Below are 21,441 nucleotides of genomic sequence, written 5' to 3'. Positions count from 1 at the left end.
ACTTCCCTTCGTGCCTCTGAGGCAGCGCAGACTCCTGCTGACGTGTTCAGCTGTGCTGGCGGTGGGGCTGCTGGAGCTGGCTGTGGCCAGCACAGGGCAGCCCCCACCCTCTCCTCACACAGGAGCCCAGTAGCCCCCTGCCAGCACCTTGACACATAAACCCAATACAGGTGGCAAAACCAACACTTAACTATCTACTGAACAGCAAACAGTGGACACCAGCCTCCTGGCACCCTGAATAAAGAGAACTCGAGCTGTGTCTTTCCTGTATCGCCAATTAACCACCTCATAAAACAGATCCTGTGCTCTCCTTCGTGTGTTCTGTGCACAGCTCCGTGTGTTCACTGTCCCACACAAACAGAGTACGCACATCCAAACACCACGCCAGCAGTGCCACATGCTCAGGTCCTCTTCCATGAAGCCTTCCGTTACGCCTCAGATGGACGTATCCTGGGCTGCACCTACAGGGCCCCTGCGCTCAGTACCACAGATGTCCTACAACAACCCTGTTAGTGTTGCAGGGAACTGCGAGCACTCTGTTCATTATATTCAGATTTTTAATGTCTACGTCACATTGTGCTAGCCCGTAACAGAACCAAGCACCCTCAATAAAAGCGTAGCTCTCCGTCTACTCAAACTATCACAGTACGTATTTCTACGGTTTAAAAACATACCCATAAAGAAATCCACCTGACGTCCTAAGAAACTAATCCTCCACATAAACATTAAAATTCTGCAAGGAAGTAATTTCACATGATTTTTATCCCTTTTTTCTCCCCATCCCAGAGAAAGAACTCTCTAACAGCTGCACAGTCACTGGAGTGGTTCATTCCCTTCTACTCACTGTTCTTCATGTTTATACCCTCTGAACTCAGCTGAGACAACTGCATCAAGACCACATCTCTGATGCTTTTTTCTGGTCCATTCATGTTTTCAGACTCACGGCTTCACTTCTATGCCAGTTGCTGGCATCGTTTCATCGTAAACTTAGAGGCATAGATCCTACCTTACAGCTGAGAACAGTAAAAAAAAATGTAATTTGAGCAAAGAAATTTTATTTATTTGTTTCAAAACGTAACTGAAATTAAAACAGATTGGACAGGAGCTTTGCAGAAGAAGCACTTTTCCTCAACAAACAACAGCTGATAAATGCTCTCAGTTCAGGGAAATCAGCTCGGTTATCTTTTCTATTCACCAGTAGATCTCTATACAGAAAGCTTTCTGATCAGGCTCACCATGAAATTCTAGTAACATAAAATAGAAATAAGCAGGCAAGCTGGGAGAAGAGTGGGGCTGTTCTTTTCACAGCAGTGTTAGCTTTCCCTTGGATAAAGTACACAGTCATAGCCAAACACTCAAACACATGATATGAACCATTGCAAGAGACAGGGACAGGCTACTAGCCTGGACAGAAAAGTGACTCAATTCAACAGAATGATGTGTTAGTTAAATCAAAGCTAAAGCTCCAGCAAATTAAGAAAACATGGACAAAATCTTGGTTCTGCTCAATTCAATAAAGCATCTTCTATTCCTTGCAGCTAGGATTTCTCACAAGATTATCTGGCTCGAGACAACTATTGTGTCAAAAGGCACTAATGATATAGTTTATTAAGATGTACAAGAACTGTCTGTATTAGTTTAGTTTATATTAATCTAACTGTAACCACATATCTGCGCTGAAATACCATTTCTCTCCTACCACAAGATTAGATTTTTTTCCCGTCCTACCTTTTTCAGTAAAAAGCCCGTTAAATCACATCTCTCGGGATGACAGTAGCAGCTTGAACTTGTAATAGAACTGGAAATTAATCCCTGAAAATGTAAATATAAGCTTACATAGATCTCCAAACAAAGACTCAAAGTTCATAGTAGATGCTCCCAGTGCAAACAGCACTAGCAATACCAAAATGGAATTTTAATTAAAAAAATACAATACTATAACAGTCATTTATTGAGATAACATTTTATGATACAATAGAAGAAAGTTAAAACAAAAGCACAAAATACTTGGATGTTTTACAAAGCAGCTATCAACTTTGTTGTTAAATTGTCATTGAAATTAGCAGTACAAATAAAGTGAAAAGCTTAAGATAAAGTGCTTTTCAGTAATATATTCTGTCAAACCACATAGTTCTCATCATCAGCCAGATCAACTTTGCACCGAGGAAAACGGTGTTAAACCTTTGAACCCCTATTTGCAGTGCAGAAAACTTCACTACGAGAGACATTTCTAGAAATTTGAACTAAATGCAAAGGAAACCACAGATGTAATCACAGGCAAAAATTGTTGCTGTTGCTTACCAGCGTTATTCAAAGGTAATGCACAGGGGAATGTCTGCATGACTGACTGAGGCAAAATCTGATTTCACTCATGCTGTTTCACCCAGACCTAGCACTCTGAAGTCAGTATTTTATTCAATATATATACTAATATAAGCAAGAGTGCTCATAATTCCTGGCTGTCAGGGCGAGTTCAGAATCTCTCTCTGTAATTGCATCAAAGTATATCATACACAGTAAAATAAATAATAAAGAGTATGTCACAAGCCAGCATCAGAATGCCTTACCCAATGGGTGTCTGTAAATATTACACAGAAGGACCGGTGTACTTCCAAATTGTCCATGAATGTCAGTGAATCATTTTCATTGACAATTATGTGTAAACGAAATATAGAATCTGCTAGGGGAAGCAAGGGATGACAGAAGAACATCAACATTTCATAGGCAACTGAAGGGTTCAAACCAAACTTAACTGGAGTTGTAAATTACGCATTTCAAAGCCTTGCTTGTGGGATCAGATCACAGGATACCATTCTAGATCATAGTTTTTTTCCCAGTCCCACACTCATAAGAAACTTTTTATTTTACAGTTTTTCAGTTGGACACACTGACAGCAATTTTTTTTATTTTTTTTTTTTTTATAGAATTTTATGGATTTCAACTTTGTAATACTGGCTTTCCACAGTATTTAATCCACTTCAAGGATGAGGGAGAGAGAAAAAAGTTTGTGCAAATCTTCAGAGAAATGTCTGGTCAAAAGACTACAGTATTCAACTAGACAGTATTCAACTAGAAGTCTTCTGCAGACTCCAACAGGCTCTGAGCCTGGCCCTCGTATACCTCCAGAAAACAGCAACACAATTTCCAACCATAAACTGCATATGAAAGCATGACTAAGATAAAACCAGTGTTTACAGACCACACTTCGAGGATATGCAGGCCCTTGATTTGTATAGCACTTTTTCAACTTTTTCAGGAGGAATAATGCAGTTTACAGGGAAGGACACTGGCCTTTAAATTTGTACCCAAAAATTAACTTGTAAAAATAGCACATTAGTTATACGTGCATTGTTAATTTCTATTAACTTCCTGTTAACAAAATCCAGACATGCATGAAATCTAAATGATAATTTCTTCAGAACCAAATTCTGGCTGGCTTTCACATACTTTGCAAAACAGAATTGCATCTCAGTCTGCATTTTTCCTGAAGTCAGATATGAAGTTTCTCTGTCCTCAGAGCTGCACAGAGCAGATCTTATAAACAGCATTAGACCCATGTGAGATTCCTAAGCTGTCCAAAGGAAGTGTGCACTCTCTCCATAGTTCTTGTCTTCTGGCATTCAGCTGAGTACAGTCCAGCAGAGTGCCAGGAACCAGACAGAATAAACAGACCATATATACCAACAGTTGTTTGGTATACCTAAATCAGAGGGCAAGCAAGCCCCAAATTAGCTGAGGAGGAAAAATATTTTTCTGGAAATCGCATAGTGAGATTGTTTTCCAAAATTTTATTCCTTTTCTTTATAAAATATATTACATTTTCTTGACCATTATTCCAACATTATAATCAAAATATTTTCCCCCTCTCTCATTTCAACACTTAAAGTAGAAAACTACTTTAAATGGCTTGTTCAAAGTTACGATATAAAGAGAACATTTTTTTTCCCATTCTGAAAACCTTTTTAAAGCTACTGTCCACTTCCCAACACAGAATGCCCAGTAATCTCAGAGCTGAATAAGGAAAGGTGCTTTTTCAAATTCCTTTTTGAAGCCGGTTGATCACAGAACTTTACTTCAATGTTGCCATCGCTGAATGCTTCCCCCCTTGCCTCACCTGAGTCAGTAGGATCTCTTTGAGAAACACTTGCCTTCTGCTGCCTCATAGAAATCCCTGAATTTCCAAGTTGCCTGGTTGGTGACACATTTTCTTTGACAATGCAGAAGCAGATGGCAGACAGAAAATTTTTCTTGAAGTTTTCATTCATGAAAGCATACACAATAGGGTTGCAAATAGAATTGAAGAATCCTACAATTTGAACGATTGCAAAGATCATTTTGACTGTTACATCATCATACTCCTTTTCAAAGTTACCTGGAAAGAAAAAGGAAGTACGCTGTAAGCACAGAATGACAAATATCCACTGCTTAGCCTATATATATATATATCCAGTATGGCATTAGAAGTTTTTGTTTAACATCAGCAAAAAACCTTGCTAAAGGCCTTTAATATTATCAACAGGATTTCATCAGCAAGGAAAGAATACAATCTACCGCACAGCCCTGCTTTGTTATATACATCAGGAAGAACAGAATAGTCCAAAATAAGCAATTTATTAGCCAAAAAACTTGCTTAGTGGCAAAGCAACAGAAAACTTCTGATTTCCTAAACATAGGCCTTGTTTATTTTTCTTCTGGCTCTGCATTTCACATCCTTCTCCAATGTCTAAGTACTATAACACGACAACACCAATCCCTGTCTTGCCACCAACCATTCATGGCTTCCTCATCTTTGCTGGCACAGATCATCTCATGGTATAAAAAATGCATCTTCTTGGTCATATCTCACTCTTAATTACTGAGATCACATTGAATTCCTTGAATTTAAATACTTGGCTACCAAACTTGGAATAAGCAGTATAAAGGTTGGTTTACACAGCAAAATAAAGGCCATGCAGCAGCTGAAATAATCCACCAAATTGGCAGTGAAAAAAGCAAAGCATTATACAGAGCCCCGTTCATGGATCATTACAAGCAACCCTATCACAGGACAACTTAGACAATTCTAATAGCCACAGCTTCGTATTTTTTATTCTTCCCACATATAAACGTGATTTGGTTCTGCTAACTGGCTACAGAACTGCCAACTTACCTACAATCTCATCTGAAATAGAAAGCAAATAAATGGCTGCTGCATTTTCAAAGTAGAGTACAACAGCTACTGCTGCAGTAGGCATTGCCAGCTGCAGAGTCCCACATCCTGTTACAGTACCCATGTAGGAGATAGGAAGTGAACTGTGCAAGACTCAAGCAAATTTAGGCAAATAGTGAAGAGGGCAGATAACAAGAGTGTATTTCAAAACTAGTGTCCAACCCAGAGCACTGAAGAAGTTCAGATGGATTAGAAGATAATAATAAAGGGATATTATCATAGAATCAGAATGGCTTGGGTTGGAAGGGACCTAAAGATCATGTAGTTTCAGCCCCCCAGCCATGGGCAGGGACGCCACCCAGTAGATCAGGTTGCCCAGGGCCTCGTCCAACCTGGCCTTGAACAACTCCAGAGATGGGACATCCACAGTCTCTCTGGGAAACCCGTGCCAGTGCCTCACCATTATCACTGTGATGTCCAGTATTTATATTTCCAATATGCCTACCTCATTAAAACCAGGCCAAGTGAAAAGATAAATATTTCATAGCAGTTTAACTCAAAGCAGTATGATAATTTATGTAGATGCAAGTAGAAGTCTTCATGTATCAAATTTAAATTTAATTTCAAAAGTTACATGTTCAAGGGGTTTTCTACTTGCAAAGAACTTTTACCTTCCAGCCTGGTACTTTTGACCTTCCAGCAAATTAGGGTAGGATGACAGACATAGAAAGAAAATGAATCTACAGAGATAGGCTCACCATCCTAATATTCAAGTCTTGCTATTTCTGGAGTTTCATTATGAATAGCAAACCTCCTTTTCAGAACTGGATTATGTGCTGTACAAATTCAGAAAACAATGGCAACCTCCTCTTTTAGGATATAAATTCTAAAAGAGCTGGCAGAGAGTTTGGGTTCCCTCCCAACCGTCCTGCAAAGTCCAGTCAGGTTTACAGTAAGACATAAGGATTTTTTTTTATTATTTTTTTTTTTTTACCTCACACAGCAGGGAAGAGGGGATGTGGCTGACACACAAGTATATCTCAGATACAAGATATTTCCCAAACACTACATCTGATAAGAGGTTTTTTGAAATGTACTTACATTTTGTGTGAGCACGGCAGAACATTCTATCCCTCAGACTTCAGAATAATTCATCTGTTGTTGATTACGCACCTCCATTACAAGACAGTGATTCAGGATTTATAAGCACACCATTAACCTGTGCTAACAGACATATTTTATAGCCGAATGCTGCAGCGGCGCTAGCTTTTCATAATCTGTAGTTCCATTATCAGAAAAGAGAAAAAGCACACTAGGAAAGACTTTATTATATGACACGTTGCAGATACTCACTGTATTCTATCATCATGTGGATCACATGGAAAGGGGCCCAACAGACTGCAAAGAGAAACACCACTGTCACCATCATAACAATTGCTCGCTTCTTCTTCCTGAAATTGCATCAAGACATTCCATACTGAATCACTATGAACTGATTTGTGGTTTACATATGTTTGCATGTTTCACTCAGTGAAACATGTCCGATGATTGCAGATGCAAACAAAACCCTGGAAGAATGCTCAGAAGCGCATCATTCCCTTTGAAACAAGAACCATGGTAGCATATAAAACTAGTAAATAAATAATCCCTGTCAGGAATGCAAGGCATTTCCATAGCAGCAGCAAGCAATGACATGAGCATGTCTTGCAATGCATTTTCATTCTATTCAAGCAGATGTAATTCCAACAGTAACAGATGGGTTAAAAACCATGAAATTCCATTAATAGCTCCAAAAACAAGAGTTCAGTCCTAGAACTGGGAGCACTGCCATACCTGCAGCACCTGATTATACAAAGAATTTGATAGTAGGTAAAGCTATGCCTGCAACATTTAGCCTTTGTTGGTAAGTAAAATGCTGGAATTGAGAGCAAGAAATATGCTCCCTTGCCTGCACCAGAATGCCTCACAAACTCAAGGTACACATGAATTTATCATTTTTCTCAAAATGATATATTATTCATATAACTACATTTCTAGATCCCGAGATAGATCTCTCACTTGAGCTAAAGAAGTAACACTTGCAGTCACAGAATCTTCTTCCCACTACGTGGGACATTCACTAAGCCATGGAGTAGCCCACAGCTCACATTATCTTAACTCCTGTAAAATTGCATCCTCTTTTAGTTCCGATTGATAAAATCATCTGCTTCCTTGGGTAATCCATTAGACAAATGTCTAAGGAATCATTACTTACAAGCAGCTTGAAGCTATTTCTTACAGTACATATTTAAGGTGATATGCTCCTCAATGAATTGACCTGTTAGAGGTTTCTAGCAAATCATTCAATGGATCAATTTGCCAAATTAAAGGCAAAAGCATGAGGTAATATGAAGGGTAGCCCATATATAGTGCTCAATAGCAAAGACATTATAAATGTAAACAAACTTACAAAAATCAGTAATTATCAGTGAACAAAAAAGGTAACTTTTCAGATATAGAGCTACCCTCCAGGTAGTCTCACACAAATCTGAGAACATCCAAAAACTCTTCAGAAGTTATAACAAGATAAACTGTGTGCAAGTGGTTTTAAAGTGAATTCTGATCCCCCCCCCCACCCACACACACACACCAGTTTAACTTGTAAGATCATAAAGCAGTATTCAGTCTTCGAATTCTATAAAGAACTTTCCATAGAATATAAGGAAATAACCTACCAACATTTTTCCAAGTTACTTTCCAACTCATGACCTACATCTTTTAAAAAGAAGGATTTCATGATGAAGGATATCAGATTTATTGAGAGAGCTTGACATTCAAGGTATGGCAATTCTACATTTTGATGAAAACTGTTTAAGTTGCATTAATATGGGTATCTTGTTTAAATAACTAGCTAGCTTTAAAAATCCAGGCTATGCCTGCCGAATTCCCCACAGATAAGATGGATCTCTTTGCACTGGTTCTCAAAACTTGTCAATAAAAATAGCTTTCTAAAAGTCAAAATGCCAATTGTATTTTATTTTACAAACCTTGATATTTTAGACATTTCATTCCCATGAATGGTTTGAAGAACAGAAGCATCTCCCACTCGTTTCTTAATCCAGAGTTCGTAACCAATTTTAGTGTACAAAAAAAGCATCAATATCAGTGGAAAAAGAAAGAGTATAACGAGAATAAAGGTGGTATATATCTTCTGATAAATTGGACTAGCCCATTCTTCCAGGCAACAAACATAGACTTTTTCATACAAGAAGTCATATTTAACCTGTAACAAGCATAAAGGAGTTGAGTCACTACAGTAATTATCCCAAGTGTAAAAAAAAAAAACGCATTATTGAAATATTCTTGGTTCTTAATACAAGAACTGAAATTCAACAGAGAGACCTTTTAAAGTGAGAAAATTCTTCCAACCACTTCTCCACATTAAGTGTTGTATTGACCCAAGTTGACAAAGAAAGGTCAGGAGATGCTCTAAGTTGCACTCCTCAAAACTTTTTTTACACTAGGATTTTCAAAGAAAGTCTTGGCTATGTATTTTGTGAATAGAGATAGGTGTATAGACACTTCACATATTCAACTTCTTAGAATAAATTTGTAAGCATTCAGACTCACAAGCAACAGATTCTGACAAGTCTTTTTTTTTTTTTCCTAGAAGTGTACACTAACTCCTTAAACTATAATGGGCAGTTAATTACACTTTAAACTAGATACAGTTCTTCAAAATCTTGCAGGAGACATCATCATCCTGAAACATCAATCTAAGTCCTACATTGCTGAGTCAGTGCACTTCAAGAAAAAGAAAAAAGGAAGCTACAGTGCAAATCCCAGATACAATCAGTGCTCTTTGACCTAATGAGGGTAGACATGACTAGTCCCCGCTGGCAGTCCATCTTGTAGTGCATGCAAGTCCTAATTATTCATCTTTCTCATGCTGGCACATAAAACAAAAGCTCCATTTCTGTTATTCCCCTCTTACATTTCTCAAGAGCTTATTCAATCTCATTGCTAAAGGTGCAAAAAGATCCAGGAAGGACTGAGTTGAAAATACAAATTCCCGTTTCACCTAACATACCTCAAGCCGTTGAACATGCCACATAGGTGACCCAACAATAACTGCCAGCAACCAGACTATGCCTGTAAACAAATAATTTTTTTAGTACTCCGTACAACAAGGAGTGTAAGTTTTGGTATGAACAGTTTAACAGCTTCATCTTTAAAAACCATGCAAAATAGACTATTTAATAGTAATTTTCAATGAGGCATATATCAGTCATATATCAGTCAAGATTCATATCTATAACAGCAAGATCTTCTGTTATCAATTTCCCTTCTCTCAAAATACCTTCATTTATCAGTAATGTACATACAAAGGCAATTTAATTTGTGTAAGCACAATTACCTATATTCTTTGTGTTACAACGGAAGGATCATTTGCAATTGTGACATTCCTTTAGCAGTGCTTGCACATTTTTGAACCTCTCTTCTTAAAAAAGAAAAAAAAAGCTTACCAAGCATTGTGAAAGCTCTTTTATTGGTGTACTGCCATTTCATTTTTAGTGGATGCACAATTCCCTGATGTCTTTCCACAGCAATGCAGGTCATTGTAAGAATCTCAGTTACAATAGCAGTGGATTGAACAAACGGTACCATCTTGCATGCAAAGGCACCTGCAATTGTCAGAAAGTAAAACATGCAACTGTTGTGGCTCATGAAAAAATACTAATAAGTCTACTGTTATACAAAGTGATATCATGCGAAAAGAACAGACTAGTATTTCTATATATTTTTTAACAGTTAAACTGCTAAGTCTCCTATTTAAACAATTCATCAAATGCAGCTTCCAATAGTCATTCTTCCATTGTGCATACTACACCTGTAAGAACACGAGTTCTAAGGACATATTAATGCCTACTGTTATTCCCACTCTACTCTGTACTGGTACAGCCTCACCTCGAGCACTGTGTGTGGTCTTGGGTACCACAATATAAGAAGGACATAAAACTAGTTGAGAGTGCCCAAAGGAGGGCTACGAAGATGGTGAAGGGTCTGGAGGGGAAGATGTGTGAGGAGCAGCTGAGGCCCCTTGGTTTGTTCAGCCCAGAGCAGAGCAGGCTGAGGGGAGGCCTCATGGCGGCCTGCAGCTCCCTCACGAGGGGAGCGGAGGGGCAGGCGCTGAGCTCTGCTCTCTGGGGACAGCGACAGGACCTGAGGGAACAGCATGGAGCTGGGACAGGGGAGGGTCAGGCTGGGTGTCAGGGAAAGGTTCTGCACCCAGATGGTGGTCGGGCACTGGGACAGGCTCCTCAGGGCAGTGGTCACAGCACCAAGCCTGCCGGAGTTCAAAAAGCATTGGGACAATGCCCTCAGACATTGGGTCTGATTTTAGGGTGGTCCTGTGTGAAGCCAAGAGTTGGACTTATATGATCCTTGTGGGTCCCTTCCAACTTAGGTTACGCTATGATTCTACATTCACTTGCTCTGTATCAGTCTAAGACTTATTCCTATTTTGCTTTTGACCAAGTCTTCCACCATTTACTGTCAAATGTAAAGTTACAGGGATACTATCTTTTACCTCAGCAGATTACCCTTTAGTTTTTACAAGGTCTTAGTGTCACTTGTTTAGAAGTTGACTTTTTCCTGCTGTTGCAAATACATTTCTTCTGCTCATTTAAATACCACTCTATTTGTACACTTTGGCACTTAAAGCAATGTTCTGCTGAGTGTTATATTAGAGGAGCCCTCTGCTATGCATAACTTAAGAGAAAAATTCAACCTCTTCATCATTTTTCCATTCTCCAAATCACCCTTCTTCCTCCCAATTAACGCACTATGTTGATGACAATGTTGAAATTAAATGCAGTTTCCTAGCTGCATTTTCATGGTTGTATAGGTTTCCAGTGAGATGCTGTATTTATGCATAACTATCACAGATCTTTAGATTTTGTTGCTGCTATAGCTTCCAAGAAGTACATATTTAATTCTTACCAGGTTGTTTATCATTCTCCATTACTCACACTCAAGTCCAGCCATCTTAGAAACTGTGTTTAAATAAGTCTTCAACAAAAATCTTGTGTTAACACTTTTCCCAGCCTGTTCCTCGTTCACTCATTTTCTGTCCATTTCTGACCCTGAGATCATTTTGTGTATCTGCATTCCTACAGTTCTCTTACATGCCTACAGTTCAGTGTTGGCTATTAGTTCCTGGAACAGCCGTCGATATTTCCTTTACGTCATCATTATTTACACCTTACCCAGATACACTCCATAAACTCATAGCAGAATTGGATCAGATAACTATTTGACTAAGTTAAGCTTTAATATCCTACAGGCACCTTATGAAAGAAAAGCACAGGAAACAGAAAGAACTCAAAATGGAAGCTATCAAAACTCAATCCTGCTCTCCATAAAGGGAACAAGGACCAGGTAAACTTCTGTCTAGAAGGAACTGGTTTTCCACTGGTTTGATCAATCCTAACTGGGAGAGGAAAAAAAATCACTTTCTGTAGCTCAAAAAAGGGAAAGGGAGGACAGGGGATAAGCGGATGGAAGTCAAGGACCTTCGAAATAAATAGTCAATACCAGCACCACAGTCAACATGCTCACAGATCTGTCTTAAAATAGAATTAAAAATACATACCACACAGCCCAGTTTTAATCTATTCAACTGAAATTTTAGCATGGTCAGCAGGAACTGTATAGAAGGCTGTATGTCTGCTTCTCACCACAGTTTCTGACCTAGAATGTATTTCACCAGGGAGCTGGCAGGAACAAAATAAGCACAAAGTCAACCTCTCACGAAACACGGTCATCATCTTACTAACTTGACATCTTATCCATTTCTCATCAGACCCAGTATGATATGGGATGCACTACACATACAAGCACTAGACCCAGACCATCAAAGTCATAGCCCTTCAACCAGAAGGTGGTGAAACTTCTGCACTGAGATAATAAAAAGCAAGCTCAAGTTGCACCTTTGCGCTTGTTGAATGCTGAATACAACCAAATCAAAGGCTATGGCTCACAGTCTCCGGTCTTTTCTGAAAAATCAGATTTTCATTCAATTCCAAATCCTACTAAATCCTAGTTTTCTGCCATCACTTTCAAGTTTTTTCCCCCACTAACAAAGTAGTAGAGGTGACACCTGACAAAAAATAAAAAACTACATGAGCAGAAAAGCAAAATTTAAATATTTTTCTTAAGTGTACAATCTCCTCTTTCAATAAATGAGTCCAAGTTTGAGTGATAAAGCTGTGGCAAAAAAACCTTTCCTCATATGCTGTTTTTCATATCCTGAAAGAAGTCAAATAGTTGAGTCCATTTGAACTATACTCCATTGTAGGGGGTTGACTGTAATACAAGATTCCTTCACTGAAGTCTCAGAACTCTAAAACACTCATAGGAAGCAAAGAAGTATCAGTCTATCACCCTACTTAAGTAATAAAATTAGGCAGTGACTTTCACTAAAATTATGAGTCTGGCAGAATTTTCAGCCTATGTCTAATTATTCAAAGAGCAAACAGAACAGCTGAGTTCAATGGGTGGTAACTCCCAAACGAAGAGTGAAAAGATCCACTAAACTCAGACTTTCATTGCCTTTACTGATATGTTCCCATTTTCTTCCCAATAACAGAAAGAGCACACACTAACATTATGCCATTAGTTTAATCTCCAAGAAAAAAGGCTGTAAAAATTCCTTGCTTCTCATCTCTGAAGGCAAATTCCCAAAAAGTGACCAACTAAGCTATAAGTAAGCATTTAAAAGGTAGTAAAAGGAAGAGTCTGCACAGTATCTATAGATTAACCCTTCTGAGCTAAATGAGGAGAGACATCATCAATTCCAGAATCATGAAACAAAAGGATGCTTTTCATTGCAGGTGAACTTGGCTGAAATAGACACTTGCTCGGTCACATGCACACATCTCGGTTCCTTAATGAACTGAACTTTCGTAGCCAAAGAAAAACAACAGCCACGTACATTTTGTAAGCAAAAAATAACAAGAAATTTTCAAAAGGACATTATTTCAACCTCCCTGAAGCTCCTCATGCAACTAAGGCCAGCATCTCTGAACATAAACTTGCATTAACGTTACCACATCACTTTAGGCGTATTGTTTGCCTTGAATTGTCACTCACTACGCAAGTTCCTATCTTCTGAAACTATGAGGCACTCCAGTGCTTCATGTGTAAAACTTCACCAAACTTCAAGAAAATCAGCTCTAGTTTCTATGAGCGTTTGAAACTGTTTAACAAAGAAGAAAGTGGTTAAAGTGTCACAGCCAGATGAAGAGTCAACTTCAATGGAAATCTGACCTCAGACTTCAGATCCAGCTCCATCATCCTTAATTATATTTGAATTGGTTTCAATCCTTTTTCAGCCCTCTGCTAAACTCAGCTGTTTATAAATACTTTGTACTTGGAGTCCGAAACTCGACACAGTATTCTGGACACTAAACACAACCTTGCTTATGTTAACAGGTGAGGTAGGTTTTATGGGATCTTCCCAAAACACAGACGATGCATCTCTTCTTCCTTCCCCTTAATTAAGCGAAGGCTGTAATCACTGAACAAGAGAATTGCGGAAAAGGGGGCCTGGAATTCTTGCTTCCAACCTCAAGAAGAAAGCCCTACCACTAGGGCCCCAGATATCCTGGAAGGGCAGCAGCTTCGGGGCCACTATCTGAAATGGACATAAATTACTAAAGCCACCTTCAGTGCTAAGTGAAGGAGTTTAAGAGGAGCTCTATCATTCACTATTTCCAAGCTGAGCAGGTTGCTCTGTTATTTCTAAACCTTTAAGCTCGAACTCCCCCAGCATTTAAATCATTGAAAACAAAGCACAAAAGTCATTGTTTGTCTTGTCTTTCAAAGACAAGAAGTGTGATAAGAGCAGAAAAATAGCTCCATGAATTTATTATATTAATGGGCTAAAATTAGATTTCTTCTATCAGGCCTCAAAATGATAAATCGCCTGGTAAATACAATACATAGGATTACAGAGGGAAAAACTTCAAAATAGAAAATCATCTTCTATCGACTGCTTCTGTGCAGCTCACCTTTGATGTAAAGGAATTTGTAGCTACCTTCAGGAAAAAAAGAAAAAAAAAGAAAAAAGGCATTTTTCTTCTTCTCCATTCCTTCCACCCCCGCCTACCCCACCTACTCCTTAGGTTCTTCTTCACTTACAGGGGGAGCTGTGTCTATGTTCAACCTTCCAGAACAGAGCTTTGCTTCAGTTCTTTTGCAAACCATTAAGTAGTTTCAGGAATCTAGTATGTAGTGGAAAGAATCTGACAAATATTCTTCAAGGACTTTCTAAAGGCCATTAAATTTATTTATTTTTAAAGAGAAACTTGCCGAGAAAGTATCTCCTTTTATGCCTGCTCATTTTCCACTTAAGTGTCATACTCCCCCCATACAGAAACATGACTTCTTGGAATATTTTAAAATATACATATTTAAGATGTGGTAAAGTATTAAAATGTTTAACTTTCTACAAAGTAAGTGTTTCAGCAAAGACCTCCAATAGATCATTACTTAAGAAGGCACTGAAGCATTTAATACCAACCATTTCCAATGGAGAAAGAAAACTTACAGGGGATTACTGGGAATGAAAATAACTAATTGCTTCTCCTTTGCAAGAGGCTAAGACATTCCCAAAAGTATTCCTCACGCACTGCCAAAAACTGCATGGTTTATTCAATCAATTATTAGTTTTCCCCAATGACAATATATTCGGAAGGCTGCAAATATGAACAGTATGCCCTTACGCAATTCTTCGCATCTTCATTATCAGATGTTGTCTCTGTATCTGTAAGCTTGCCATTTCATCACCACTGTTTGAAACATCTGTTTATTTTTCTTTTATTAGGGTAGCAAAGGCAAAATTCTAAAACCATTCTGGTAAAAGTTACATTGCAGCTTCCTCTGTTAAAATGTTATTGACCAAGCCCTTGCACTGGAAAATCTCTCTCTCAACTTCCAAAACAGTTCTCTCCAGCTTCCTTGATGCAAACAAGGTCTGTTTTCTTTTATTTTGTAACTTCAGGGCAGAAAACAAGTCAGTTGCAATAACACAGCTTGTATCCTTGAAGGTCCTTCATACTAGATTGGGCACGGTATTGTTTTATGCCAATTCTTGGGTATACAGGTATTTTGTATCTTTAGTAGTTTGCTATCTGTGACGCACAAGCCTCTCACCTGTGACCTGTAGAGAATAATGAACATTATGCACTGCTCTGCCCCAAACAACATATGAGCGTAGCACACAATAATAGATCTGTAGTTATTTATACCTCACTGTTTAAGGTCAAGTACAGCAGATGAGATAAAAGGGTTCGGTTTGAGCCCACACAATTAGAGCATGTACCTTGAACAGCCCATAGTTTGTTTACCGATACATGGTATAGTCCACACCATTCCCTCTGTGCTGTGATTTGAAAGTGTGAACACAGAATTCCTTGGCCAGCTAGCCCAAGCTGTCTCCACGCCGTCCACACTCCTTCCCCACCAAGGCTCACGTTCAGCTTTGTCCATGGTTTGACAAAGCCACCGAAACAGGCACCACAGCCTTCAGGCAAATCAGCAGCTTATTGCAAAACAAAGCAATCAATGAGTAAAAACAAATACCCATGTGCAAGGATGCAGGACAGCTCTGCAGCAAAGCACTGCTGTTAGAACACCAAACCACCAAAGGGCACTATACCACTTGCAGCTGGGGTAACAACAGCAAGCGGAACAGGTGAGGTGTTGGCAGGGACCAGAACAGGACATGGTAAACAGTCTCAATCCATGGCAAAGATTGCCAGATACTTCTGCCAAGAATATAACAACCACCTCAGATAAAACACTAACCAATCCATCCACATTCTTCAACTTGCTTGCTTTCTCTGCCTGATTAATGCAACAGCAAACATTTTACATCGTGTGGAATATTGATCCACAATTTGCAGAAATTCCCTGTGCTAAACATACAAGTTTTCTTCTATCAACCTTCTTTTGCTGCTTTTGTCAGATGTCATCCTGCCAATTATATTATATTTAAAAAAAAAAAAAACACTAAGCCCATTATTTCCTTTACTGAGGTATTCACTGGATAACCTGTTCTCAAACCATCTTCACACAGAATTTTATTCCTACCTCTACTTATAAGCACATATGTGAAAGTAAACAATAGTAGTGACAGAATGAATGCAAAGGCAGGATTTCAACAAAACAGAGAACTAAAATCATCTTGCTCTCATGGACACAGACAATCCAAAGACATAACCTCTTACACTGCAGGAGACTGATGAAGAGTGTTCTTGTGTCTCTGACTTGATTTACACCAAGTCTAGACACAACTTAAACGGAAAAGTTAAAAAAGCTTAAAAAAAGATATCCAGTTATTGGAAGCTCATCTCCAGTTTTACTGTCTAGTATTAACCCTATCAGCATGTCAGCAGAGTTTGAGAGCATATGGAAACTGTCCAGCATCAAGGAACATTCCAGAAGTGAGCCAGTGAGAACAAGGTCCTGAAGCAACACTGAAAATAAGAATGAGAGCTTAGAGATATCTATGAATACCAGGCACAAAGAGGCCCAGTGATTTTATTGATGATGATTTTGTCAGAAGGGAATATTTACACATTCTCATACAGAAACTTTGTAAAGTAACACACTGCTTGACCTAAGATGTTTGGTGCAGAAAGCACCCTAAGTGCAGAACTGGCTACGATACACCACTTGGTTTTCAGCCAAACTTGTAGAGGCGAGGAACTGTTGTACGAAGGAGCATACGAGGTGCCTAAAAAGACCTTTACCTCTTCTATAGATGCGTTCAGGAAGCAAGGCAGCTATATGTAATAGGCAGATAAGACAGCAATAGACAGAAGATGCACCTCTCCTTCACAGTACCTGGAGGTCAGAAAAGATATACAAGGGCATCTCAAACGCTGCTGTAGTTTCAGGTGACCCAACACTCCCCAAGTGATAGGAAAAAACGGCCTTCGACACCAGTTTTAAGAAGACACATCCTGTCTGATAAGATGCAAAATTCACGAGCAAGATGCAGCACATGTATTAGGTCTACAGTAATCTCATGTTTTGACTTTATCTTTTGCAAGGGCTATTCTATTTATACAACACGAGAAGTAATTTTCCAGTTGCTGCAGGCAGTTCTGCAAAGATATCACTGTTACTCAGCTAATCTGTTTCAGAAAATAAAGCAACTCTTAGATATTTGGCCCAGACAAAAGCCCAAATTGACCCGTAACAGGGCAGCCATCAGTATGACCACAGGACCTCTACTGTTGTCTCCCACCTATGATCATAAGTGAGCAAAATCCTCAAATCACTCCAGTTTGCACCAAGACCACCTTTGCTGCATGCACCAATTTCACTTCTTATTCAAGTTCCAATCTCATCCTCTTCATACAAACAAATGATACCAACCATCATTTATGCCAAAGCCACAATTTTAATTTTCTTCCACAGTATCTTCTGCATTGCTGAGAGATTAGTTCATAGAATTTCTATGTAAAGGTCTTCTAGAAATTACAGCCTTTTTAGTTGCAAAGTATAAATAAGAAATTGAATCTTATACTATCACTTTAAGAGTCTCACGCTGTTATACAGATTCTTAACAGATCGCAGAATTGAAAACGATATGGATTCACCCATTTTTGGACAAGATGGAGCTTTTCCCAGTTACTGCATATGTGGAGCTAGCAGCTATGTTAGCACTGCATAATTACCAGGCAAAACAAGCTGCACGTTCAGTTCGTTGAAACTCCAAGTGCTAAACCGTAAGCAAAGTTAAAGTGTGTTAATGAATATACTGTGGAAGAAGTCACGTCAGTGCCTTTCACATCTCTGCTGGAAATGAATTAACTTCTGGTAAGTGTAACAGTAGAAATCTTCGGTTTCTAAAGAATTTTGACAAACACAATCTGTTACAGAGGAGTGACTCCACCATTCACAATTTGAATTACTTCACATTGCCAGCTATTAACATTTTCCCTGGAGTCCTATTGTAAACTATGCACAGCTGGAGGCCTTTTGGGTGAAAGTGTTTCACCTCTCACTTTAGAAGGAACAAAATGGTAATTATTCCTTTCTGATAGCATCCCATTACGGAGATAACATGGAATGGCTTAAAAGTTAACAGCTACTTTAAAGCTGTGGCTGCTCTTACTTCTGTATGTTCTGTATCTCATCCTAGAGCAACTGTAGTTCTGCCCTCACTTCTCCTGTTCTGTTGCGTGTTTTTGAAGGGGAAAAGAAGATGAAGAAACACAAACACCTGCACACAGGCATGGAAATAAAGGACCAACTCCAACTCAAAGGTAAGTACATAACATACTTGTGTCTCAGCACACATGAACTAGTACAGATGCTTGTTTTAGCGATACAAGTGCAGCTAGATCAAGAAGTGAAGTGACTCTAAAAGCTCAGAAACCCAGAGCTATTTCATGCATCAAATGACTCAGTACACACCACTTTGTCCAGCAAGAATATACTGCATACTCAAAGCAGCTTTTTCTTAACAGAGTTGGAGCTTGCACTACTCAGAGCAGCTTGCATTAAGGTGGATGAGATAAAGCCTCCTCAGACTAGAAAAGGGAAGGCAAAAGGAAAATTACACCTTTAAAGCAAGCAAGGAAAAAGAGTCCTCCCAGTCTGGCAGGCTCTGATTTGCAGTATAACTGTAATCACCATTCATGCTTCACAGTGTGAGCCTCAAGAATCAGACACCCCGGGACACCTTCAATTTACATCTCATTTCCCTGAGTTTTGCTTCACTCCCTGCCCACCCACTGAAGGGCAACATTCATCAATTACGCTACTTATTATGCCCTGCCAATACCACGTTAGTTAAATCCAATTATCTTACCGGGACTGTAAAGGTTGAAATCAAAGTCAGTGGGACCTGTGAATCCATTTGCACTTAAAAAGCTCTAGCACTGCAAAGAAGGTAGACAAGAAGTACAGTAAAACCCATACAATGGCACCCTTCAAAATATCCAAGTGCTGAATATCTGAAGATATTTGTCGCAACCATGCCATCATTTCTACACTACTTGTAGATTGTCAAGCATCAAGTAACATAAGATGAAGGGAAACATACATGCTTTACTCATACTGTTCCACATGCCTCTGCTATTTCTGCTGTAATTCACCTCAGGTGGAGGCTTCATTGGACCCAGCTTTTAGATGGCTCTGGTCAAATGCGTGGTCTGAGGCTGACAGACTGGTATCCCCCCTACAAGGGAGGGAAATCACAACTCTAATCTTGAGAGAAAGACAACTCTAATCTTTAGGGAAAGCTACCCAATTCAGTTTTCTCCCTCTTACACAGGACCTCCTGATGCCTGCAGCAACTTTCTGCTGTGTTCATCTGCAAGAAGAACTGGAACTTCAATAGTCAAAAGGAAGGCACGGCAGTATAGCTATCAATTTATCCCGTTATTTTTATTACACATTCTCATTAATTTTGGGGTTCAATATCTGTATCATCTTAAAAATGAGGGTTGCCTGCCCCAAAACATCTTCTAAGAAAATAAAACAGCTGCAAAAAATATTTAATTGTATTTACTATCATTTGCACCTGTAGCTTCATATTCATCACTCCTCCCTGACAGTTCTTGGCTTTGAGACAAAAGTAAAGTTGACTTCTTGTGTTATGTGTCTGGGTGCTTTTCAAATCTCCTCTGACCAAGTCCTATCCCGCATTCGAGTCCATCAAATGTGCTGGAATTAAATCTCAAAGCTCCGAAAGTAACCTTCGCTATCTCCCAACAGTAGCACCACAGGAAGCCTTGGAAACCGAAATTTAACAGCACCACTTTACAAATAATCTTTTTGCTACAAACATTTCAATTTGCAGTCCTACAAGACTGTGTCTGCTCCTTGCTGCAAAACCACCCCTTTCATTTTTCCACTTACAATTGCCTAACACCGTGTTTTAAGACCAAGAAAAGGTCGAGAAATACCCTTTTGCTAACATTACTTCAGCTTTGTCTTTTTGTTACTTTACTTCTTTCGATCTAGGATGCATTTTTATTTTTTATTTTTTTAAGTGTTTTCTAGTTATCAGAAAGGTCATTCATACTAGTGGGAATACACCATAATTCCTAGGATAAGAGGATATGTTGAACGTAACGCATCACTTCACCATTTCAAGATAAATCCTGTGCATTCCCTCGCTCCCCTGTTTCTCCAGGGACACAGCCTTCTCCCCACGAGAGAATGATGAACTCGGACTCCAAGTTTAGAGCAAAAAAGCCACCTCAGGAGCGCCTCACGCAGCCCCACACGACCTGTGCACAGCCCCTTACCCACACACCGCAGCTCCGGGCGCACACAGGCACCCGAGCACCGCCCGAGGGGGCGACCAGCGGGCAGCCCGGGGGCGAGCAGCTCCGGGTAGCCCAAAGGCTACCCCAGGGACGGCAGGCTTGGCGAGGAGAGCCCGTCCCGTCCCGGCACGCACCGCCCAGCCAGTTGGAGGAGATGTTCTGCAGCATGGTGAAGGGCACGCAGAAGAAGGCGATGAGGAGGTCGCTGAGCGCCAGGGAGCAGATGAAGATGTTGGTGACGGTCCTCATGGCGCGGCTGCGGGTGACCACGTAGAGGACCAGGCAGTTGCCGAACAGCGCCAGGGCGAAGATGAGCGCGCAGACGAGGACGAAGGCCGCCTTGGCGCGCCGGGGCAGCTCGGGGATGTAGACGAGCGGCCGCAGCCCGTACAGGGCGATGAACTGCTCCCGCGTCACGTTGTTGTCCCGCAGGAGCTGCGCGAACTGCTCCGGGGTGATGTTCAGGGACCGCATGGCGACACCCTCACCTCCCACCCGCCCTCCTCCCAGCCCCTCAGCGCGCCCACCCGGGCGCACGAAACCCTCCCCGTCCGCAGCGGCGGAGCCCCCGCCCCGCCGCGGCCGCCGCTCCGCCCGGCGGCAAACTTTGAGGCGGCAGCGGCGCCGCGGCCAGCCAGCCCGGGGCGGGGGGAGCGGCGGCGGCCAATCAGCGCGCAGCGCGGGGTCGCCCCGTCCCGCCCACGGCCCCGCCGCTGTGTGAGGGGCGGCCGTTGGGCGGTGCCGCGGCCGTGAGGGGGCAGTCCCCGGCCCGGTAACGGGGGGGCGCTCCTCGTCCTCCGTACCTGTTGTGGAGGGCGGGTGCTCCAGGCTTTGGACCCAAAATTCAGACAGACCTTTTCACAGCCCTGCCATATTGGCCAGAAAAGCTCACCTTTCAGTCCTAAAATGACACTGACAGGCTTGTGTTCCACAGAGCAGGCTGGCTTCTTTGGAGTC

The 21,441-nt window shown here is 40.5% G+C and overlaps 1 protein-coding gene across 5 annotated transcripts; it reads right to left on the bottom strand.

The window, feature by feature from the left end:
* Positions 1-2,921: 2,921 nt before the first annotated feature.
* Positions 2,922-21,060, bottom strand: QRFPR (pyroglutamylated RFamide peptide receptor). 5 transcript variants are annotated; one of them, XR_005819399.1, is made up of 7 exons: positions 20,619-21,059; positions 9,655-9,813; positions 9,219-9,280; positions 8,176-8,411; positions 6,503-6,600; positions 6,251-6,373; positions 4,147-4,372 (listed from the first exon to the last, which is right to left on the bottom strand). XR_005819399.1 is itself a non-coding variant. In XM_040555578.1 (6 exons), the coding sequence occupies exons 1-6, from the start codon at positions 20,956-20,958 to the stop codon at positions 3,969-3,971; spliced, it is 1,299 nt and encodes a 432-aa protein (XP_040411512.1). In that variant the 5' UTR covers positions 20,959-21,058; the 3' UTR covers positions 2,922-3,968. The 5 variants fall into 5 exon arrangements, 4 of the variants coding, with proteins under 4 accessions (XP_040411512.1, XP_040411514.1, XP_040411515.1 ...); XM_040555578.1 differs by lacking the exon at positions 6,251-6,373 and having other exon boundaries at positions 2,922-4,372; positions 20,619-21,058; XM_040555580.1 differs by lacking the exon at positions 6,251-6,373 and having other exon boundaries at positions 4,153-4,372; positions 6,503-6,547; positions 20,619-21,058.
* Positions 21,061-21,441: the final 381 nt, after the last annotated feature.

Source organism: Cygnus olor, chromosome 4, assembly GCF_009769625.2.
Source record: "Cygnus olor isolate bCygOlo1 chromosome 4, bCygOlo1.pri.v2, whole genome shotgun sequence".
Lineage (NCBI taxonomy): Eukaryota > Metazoa > Chordata > Aves > Anseriformes > Anatidae > Cygnus > Cygnus olor.
The sequence above is the reverse complement of the archived record's forward strand: the minus strand, read 5'-3'. Positions and strand labels throughout refer to the sequence as shown.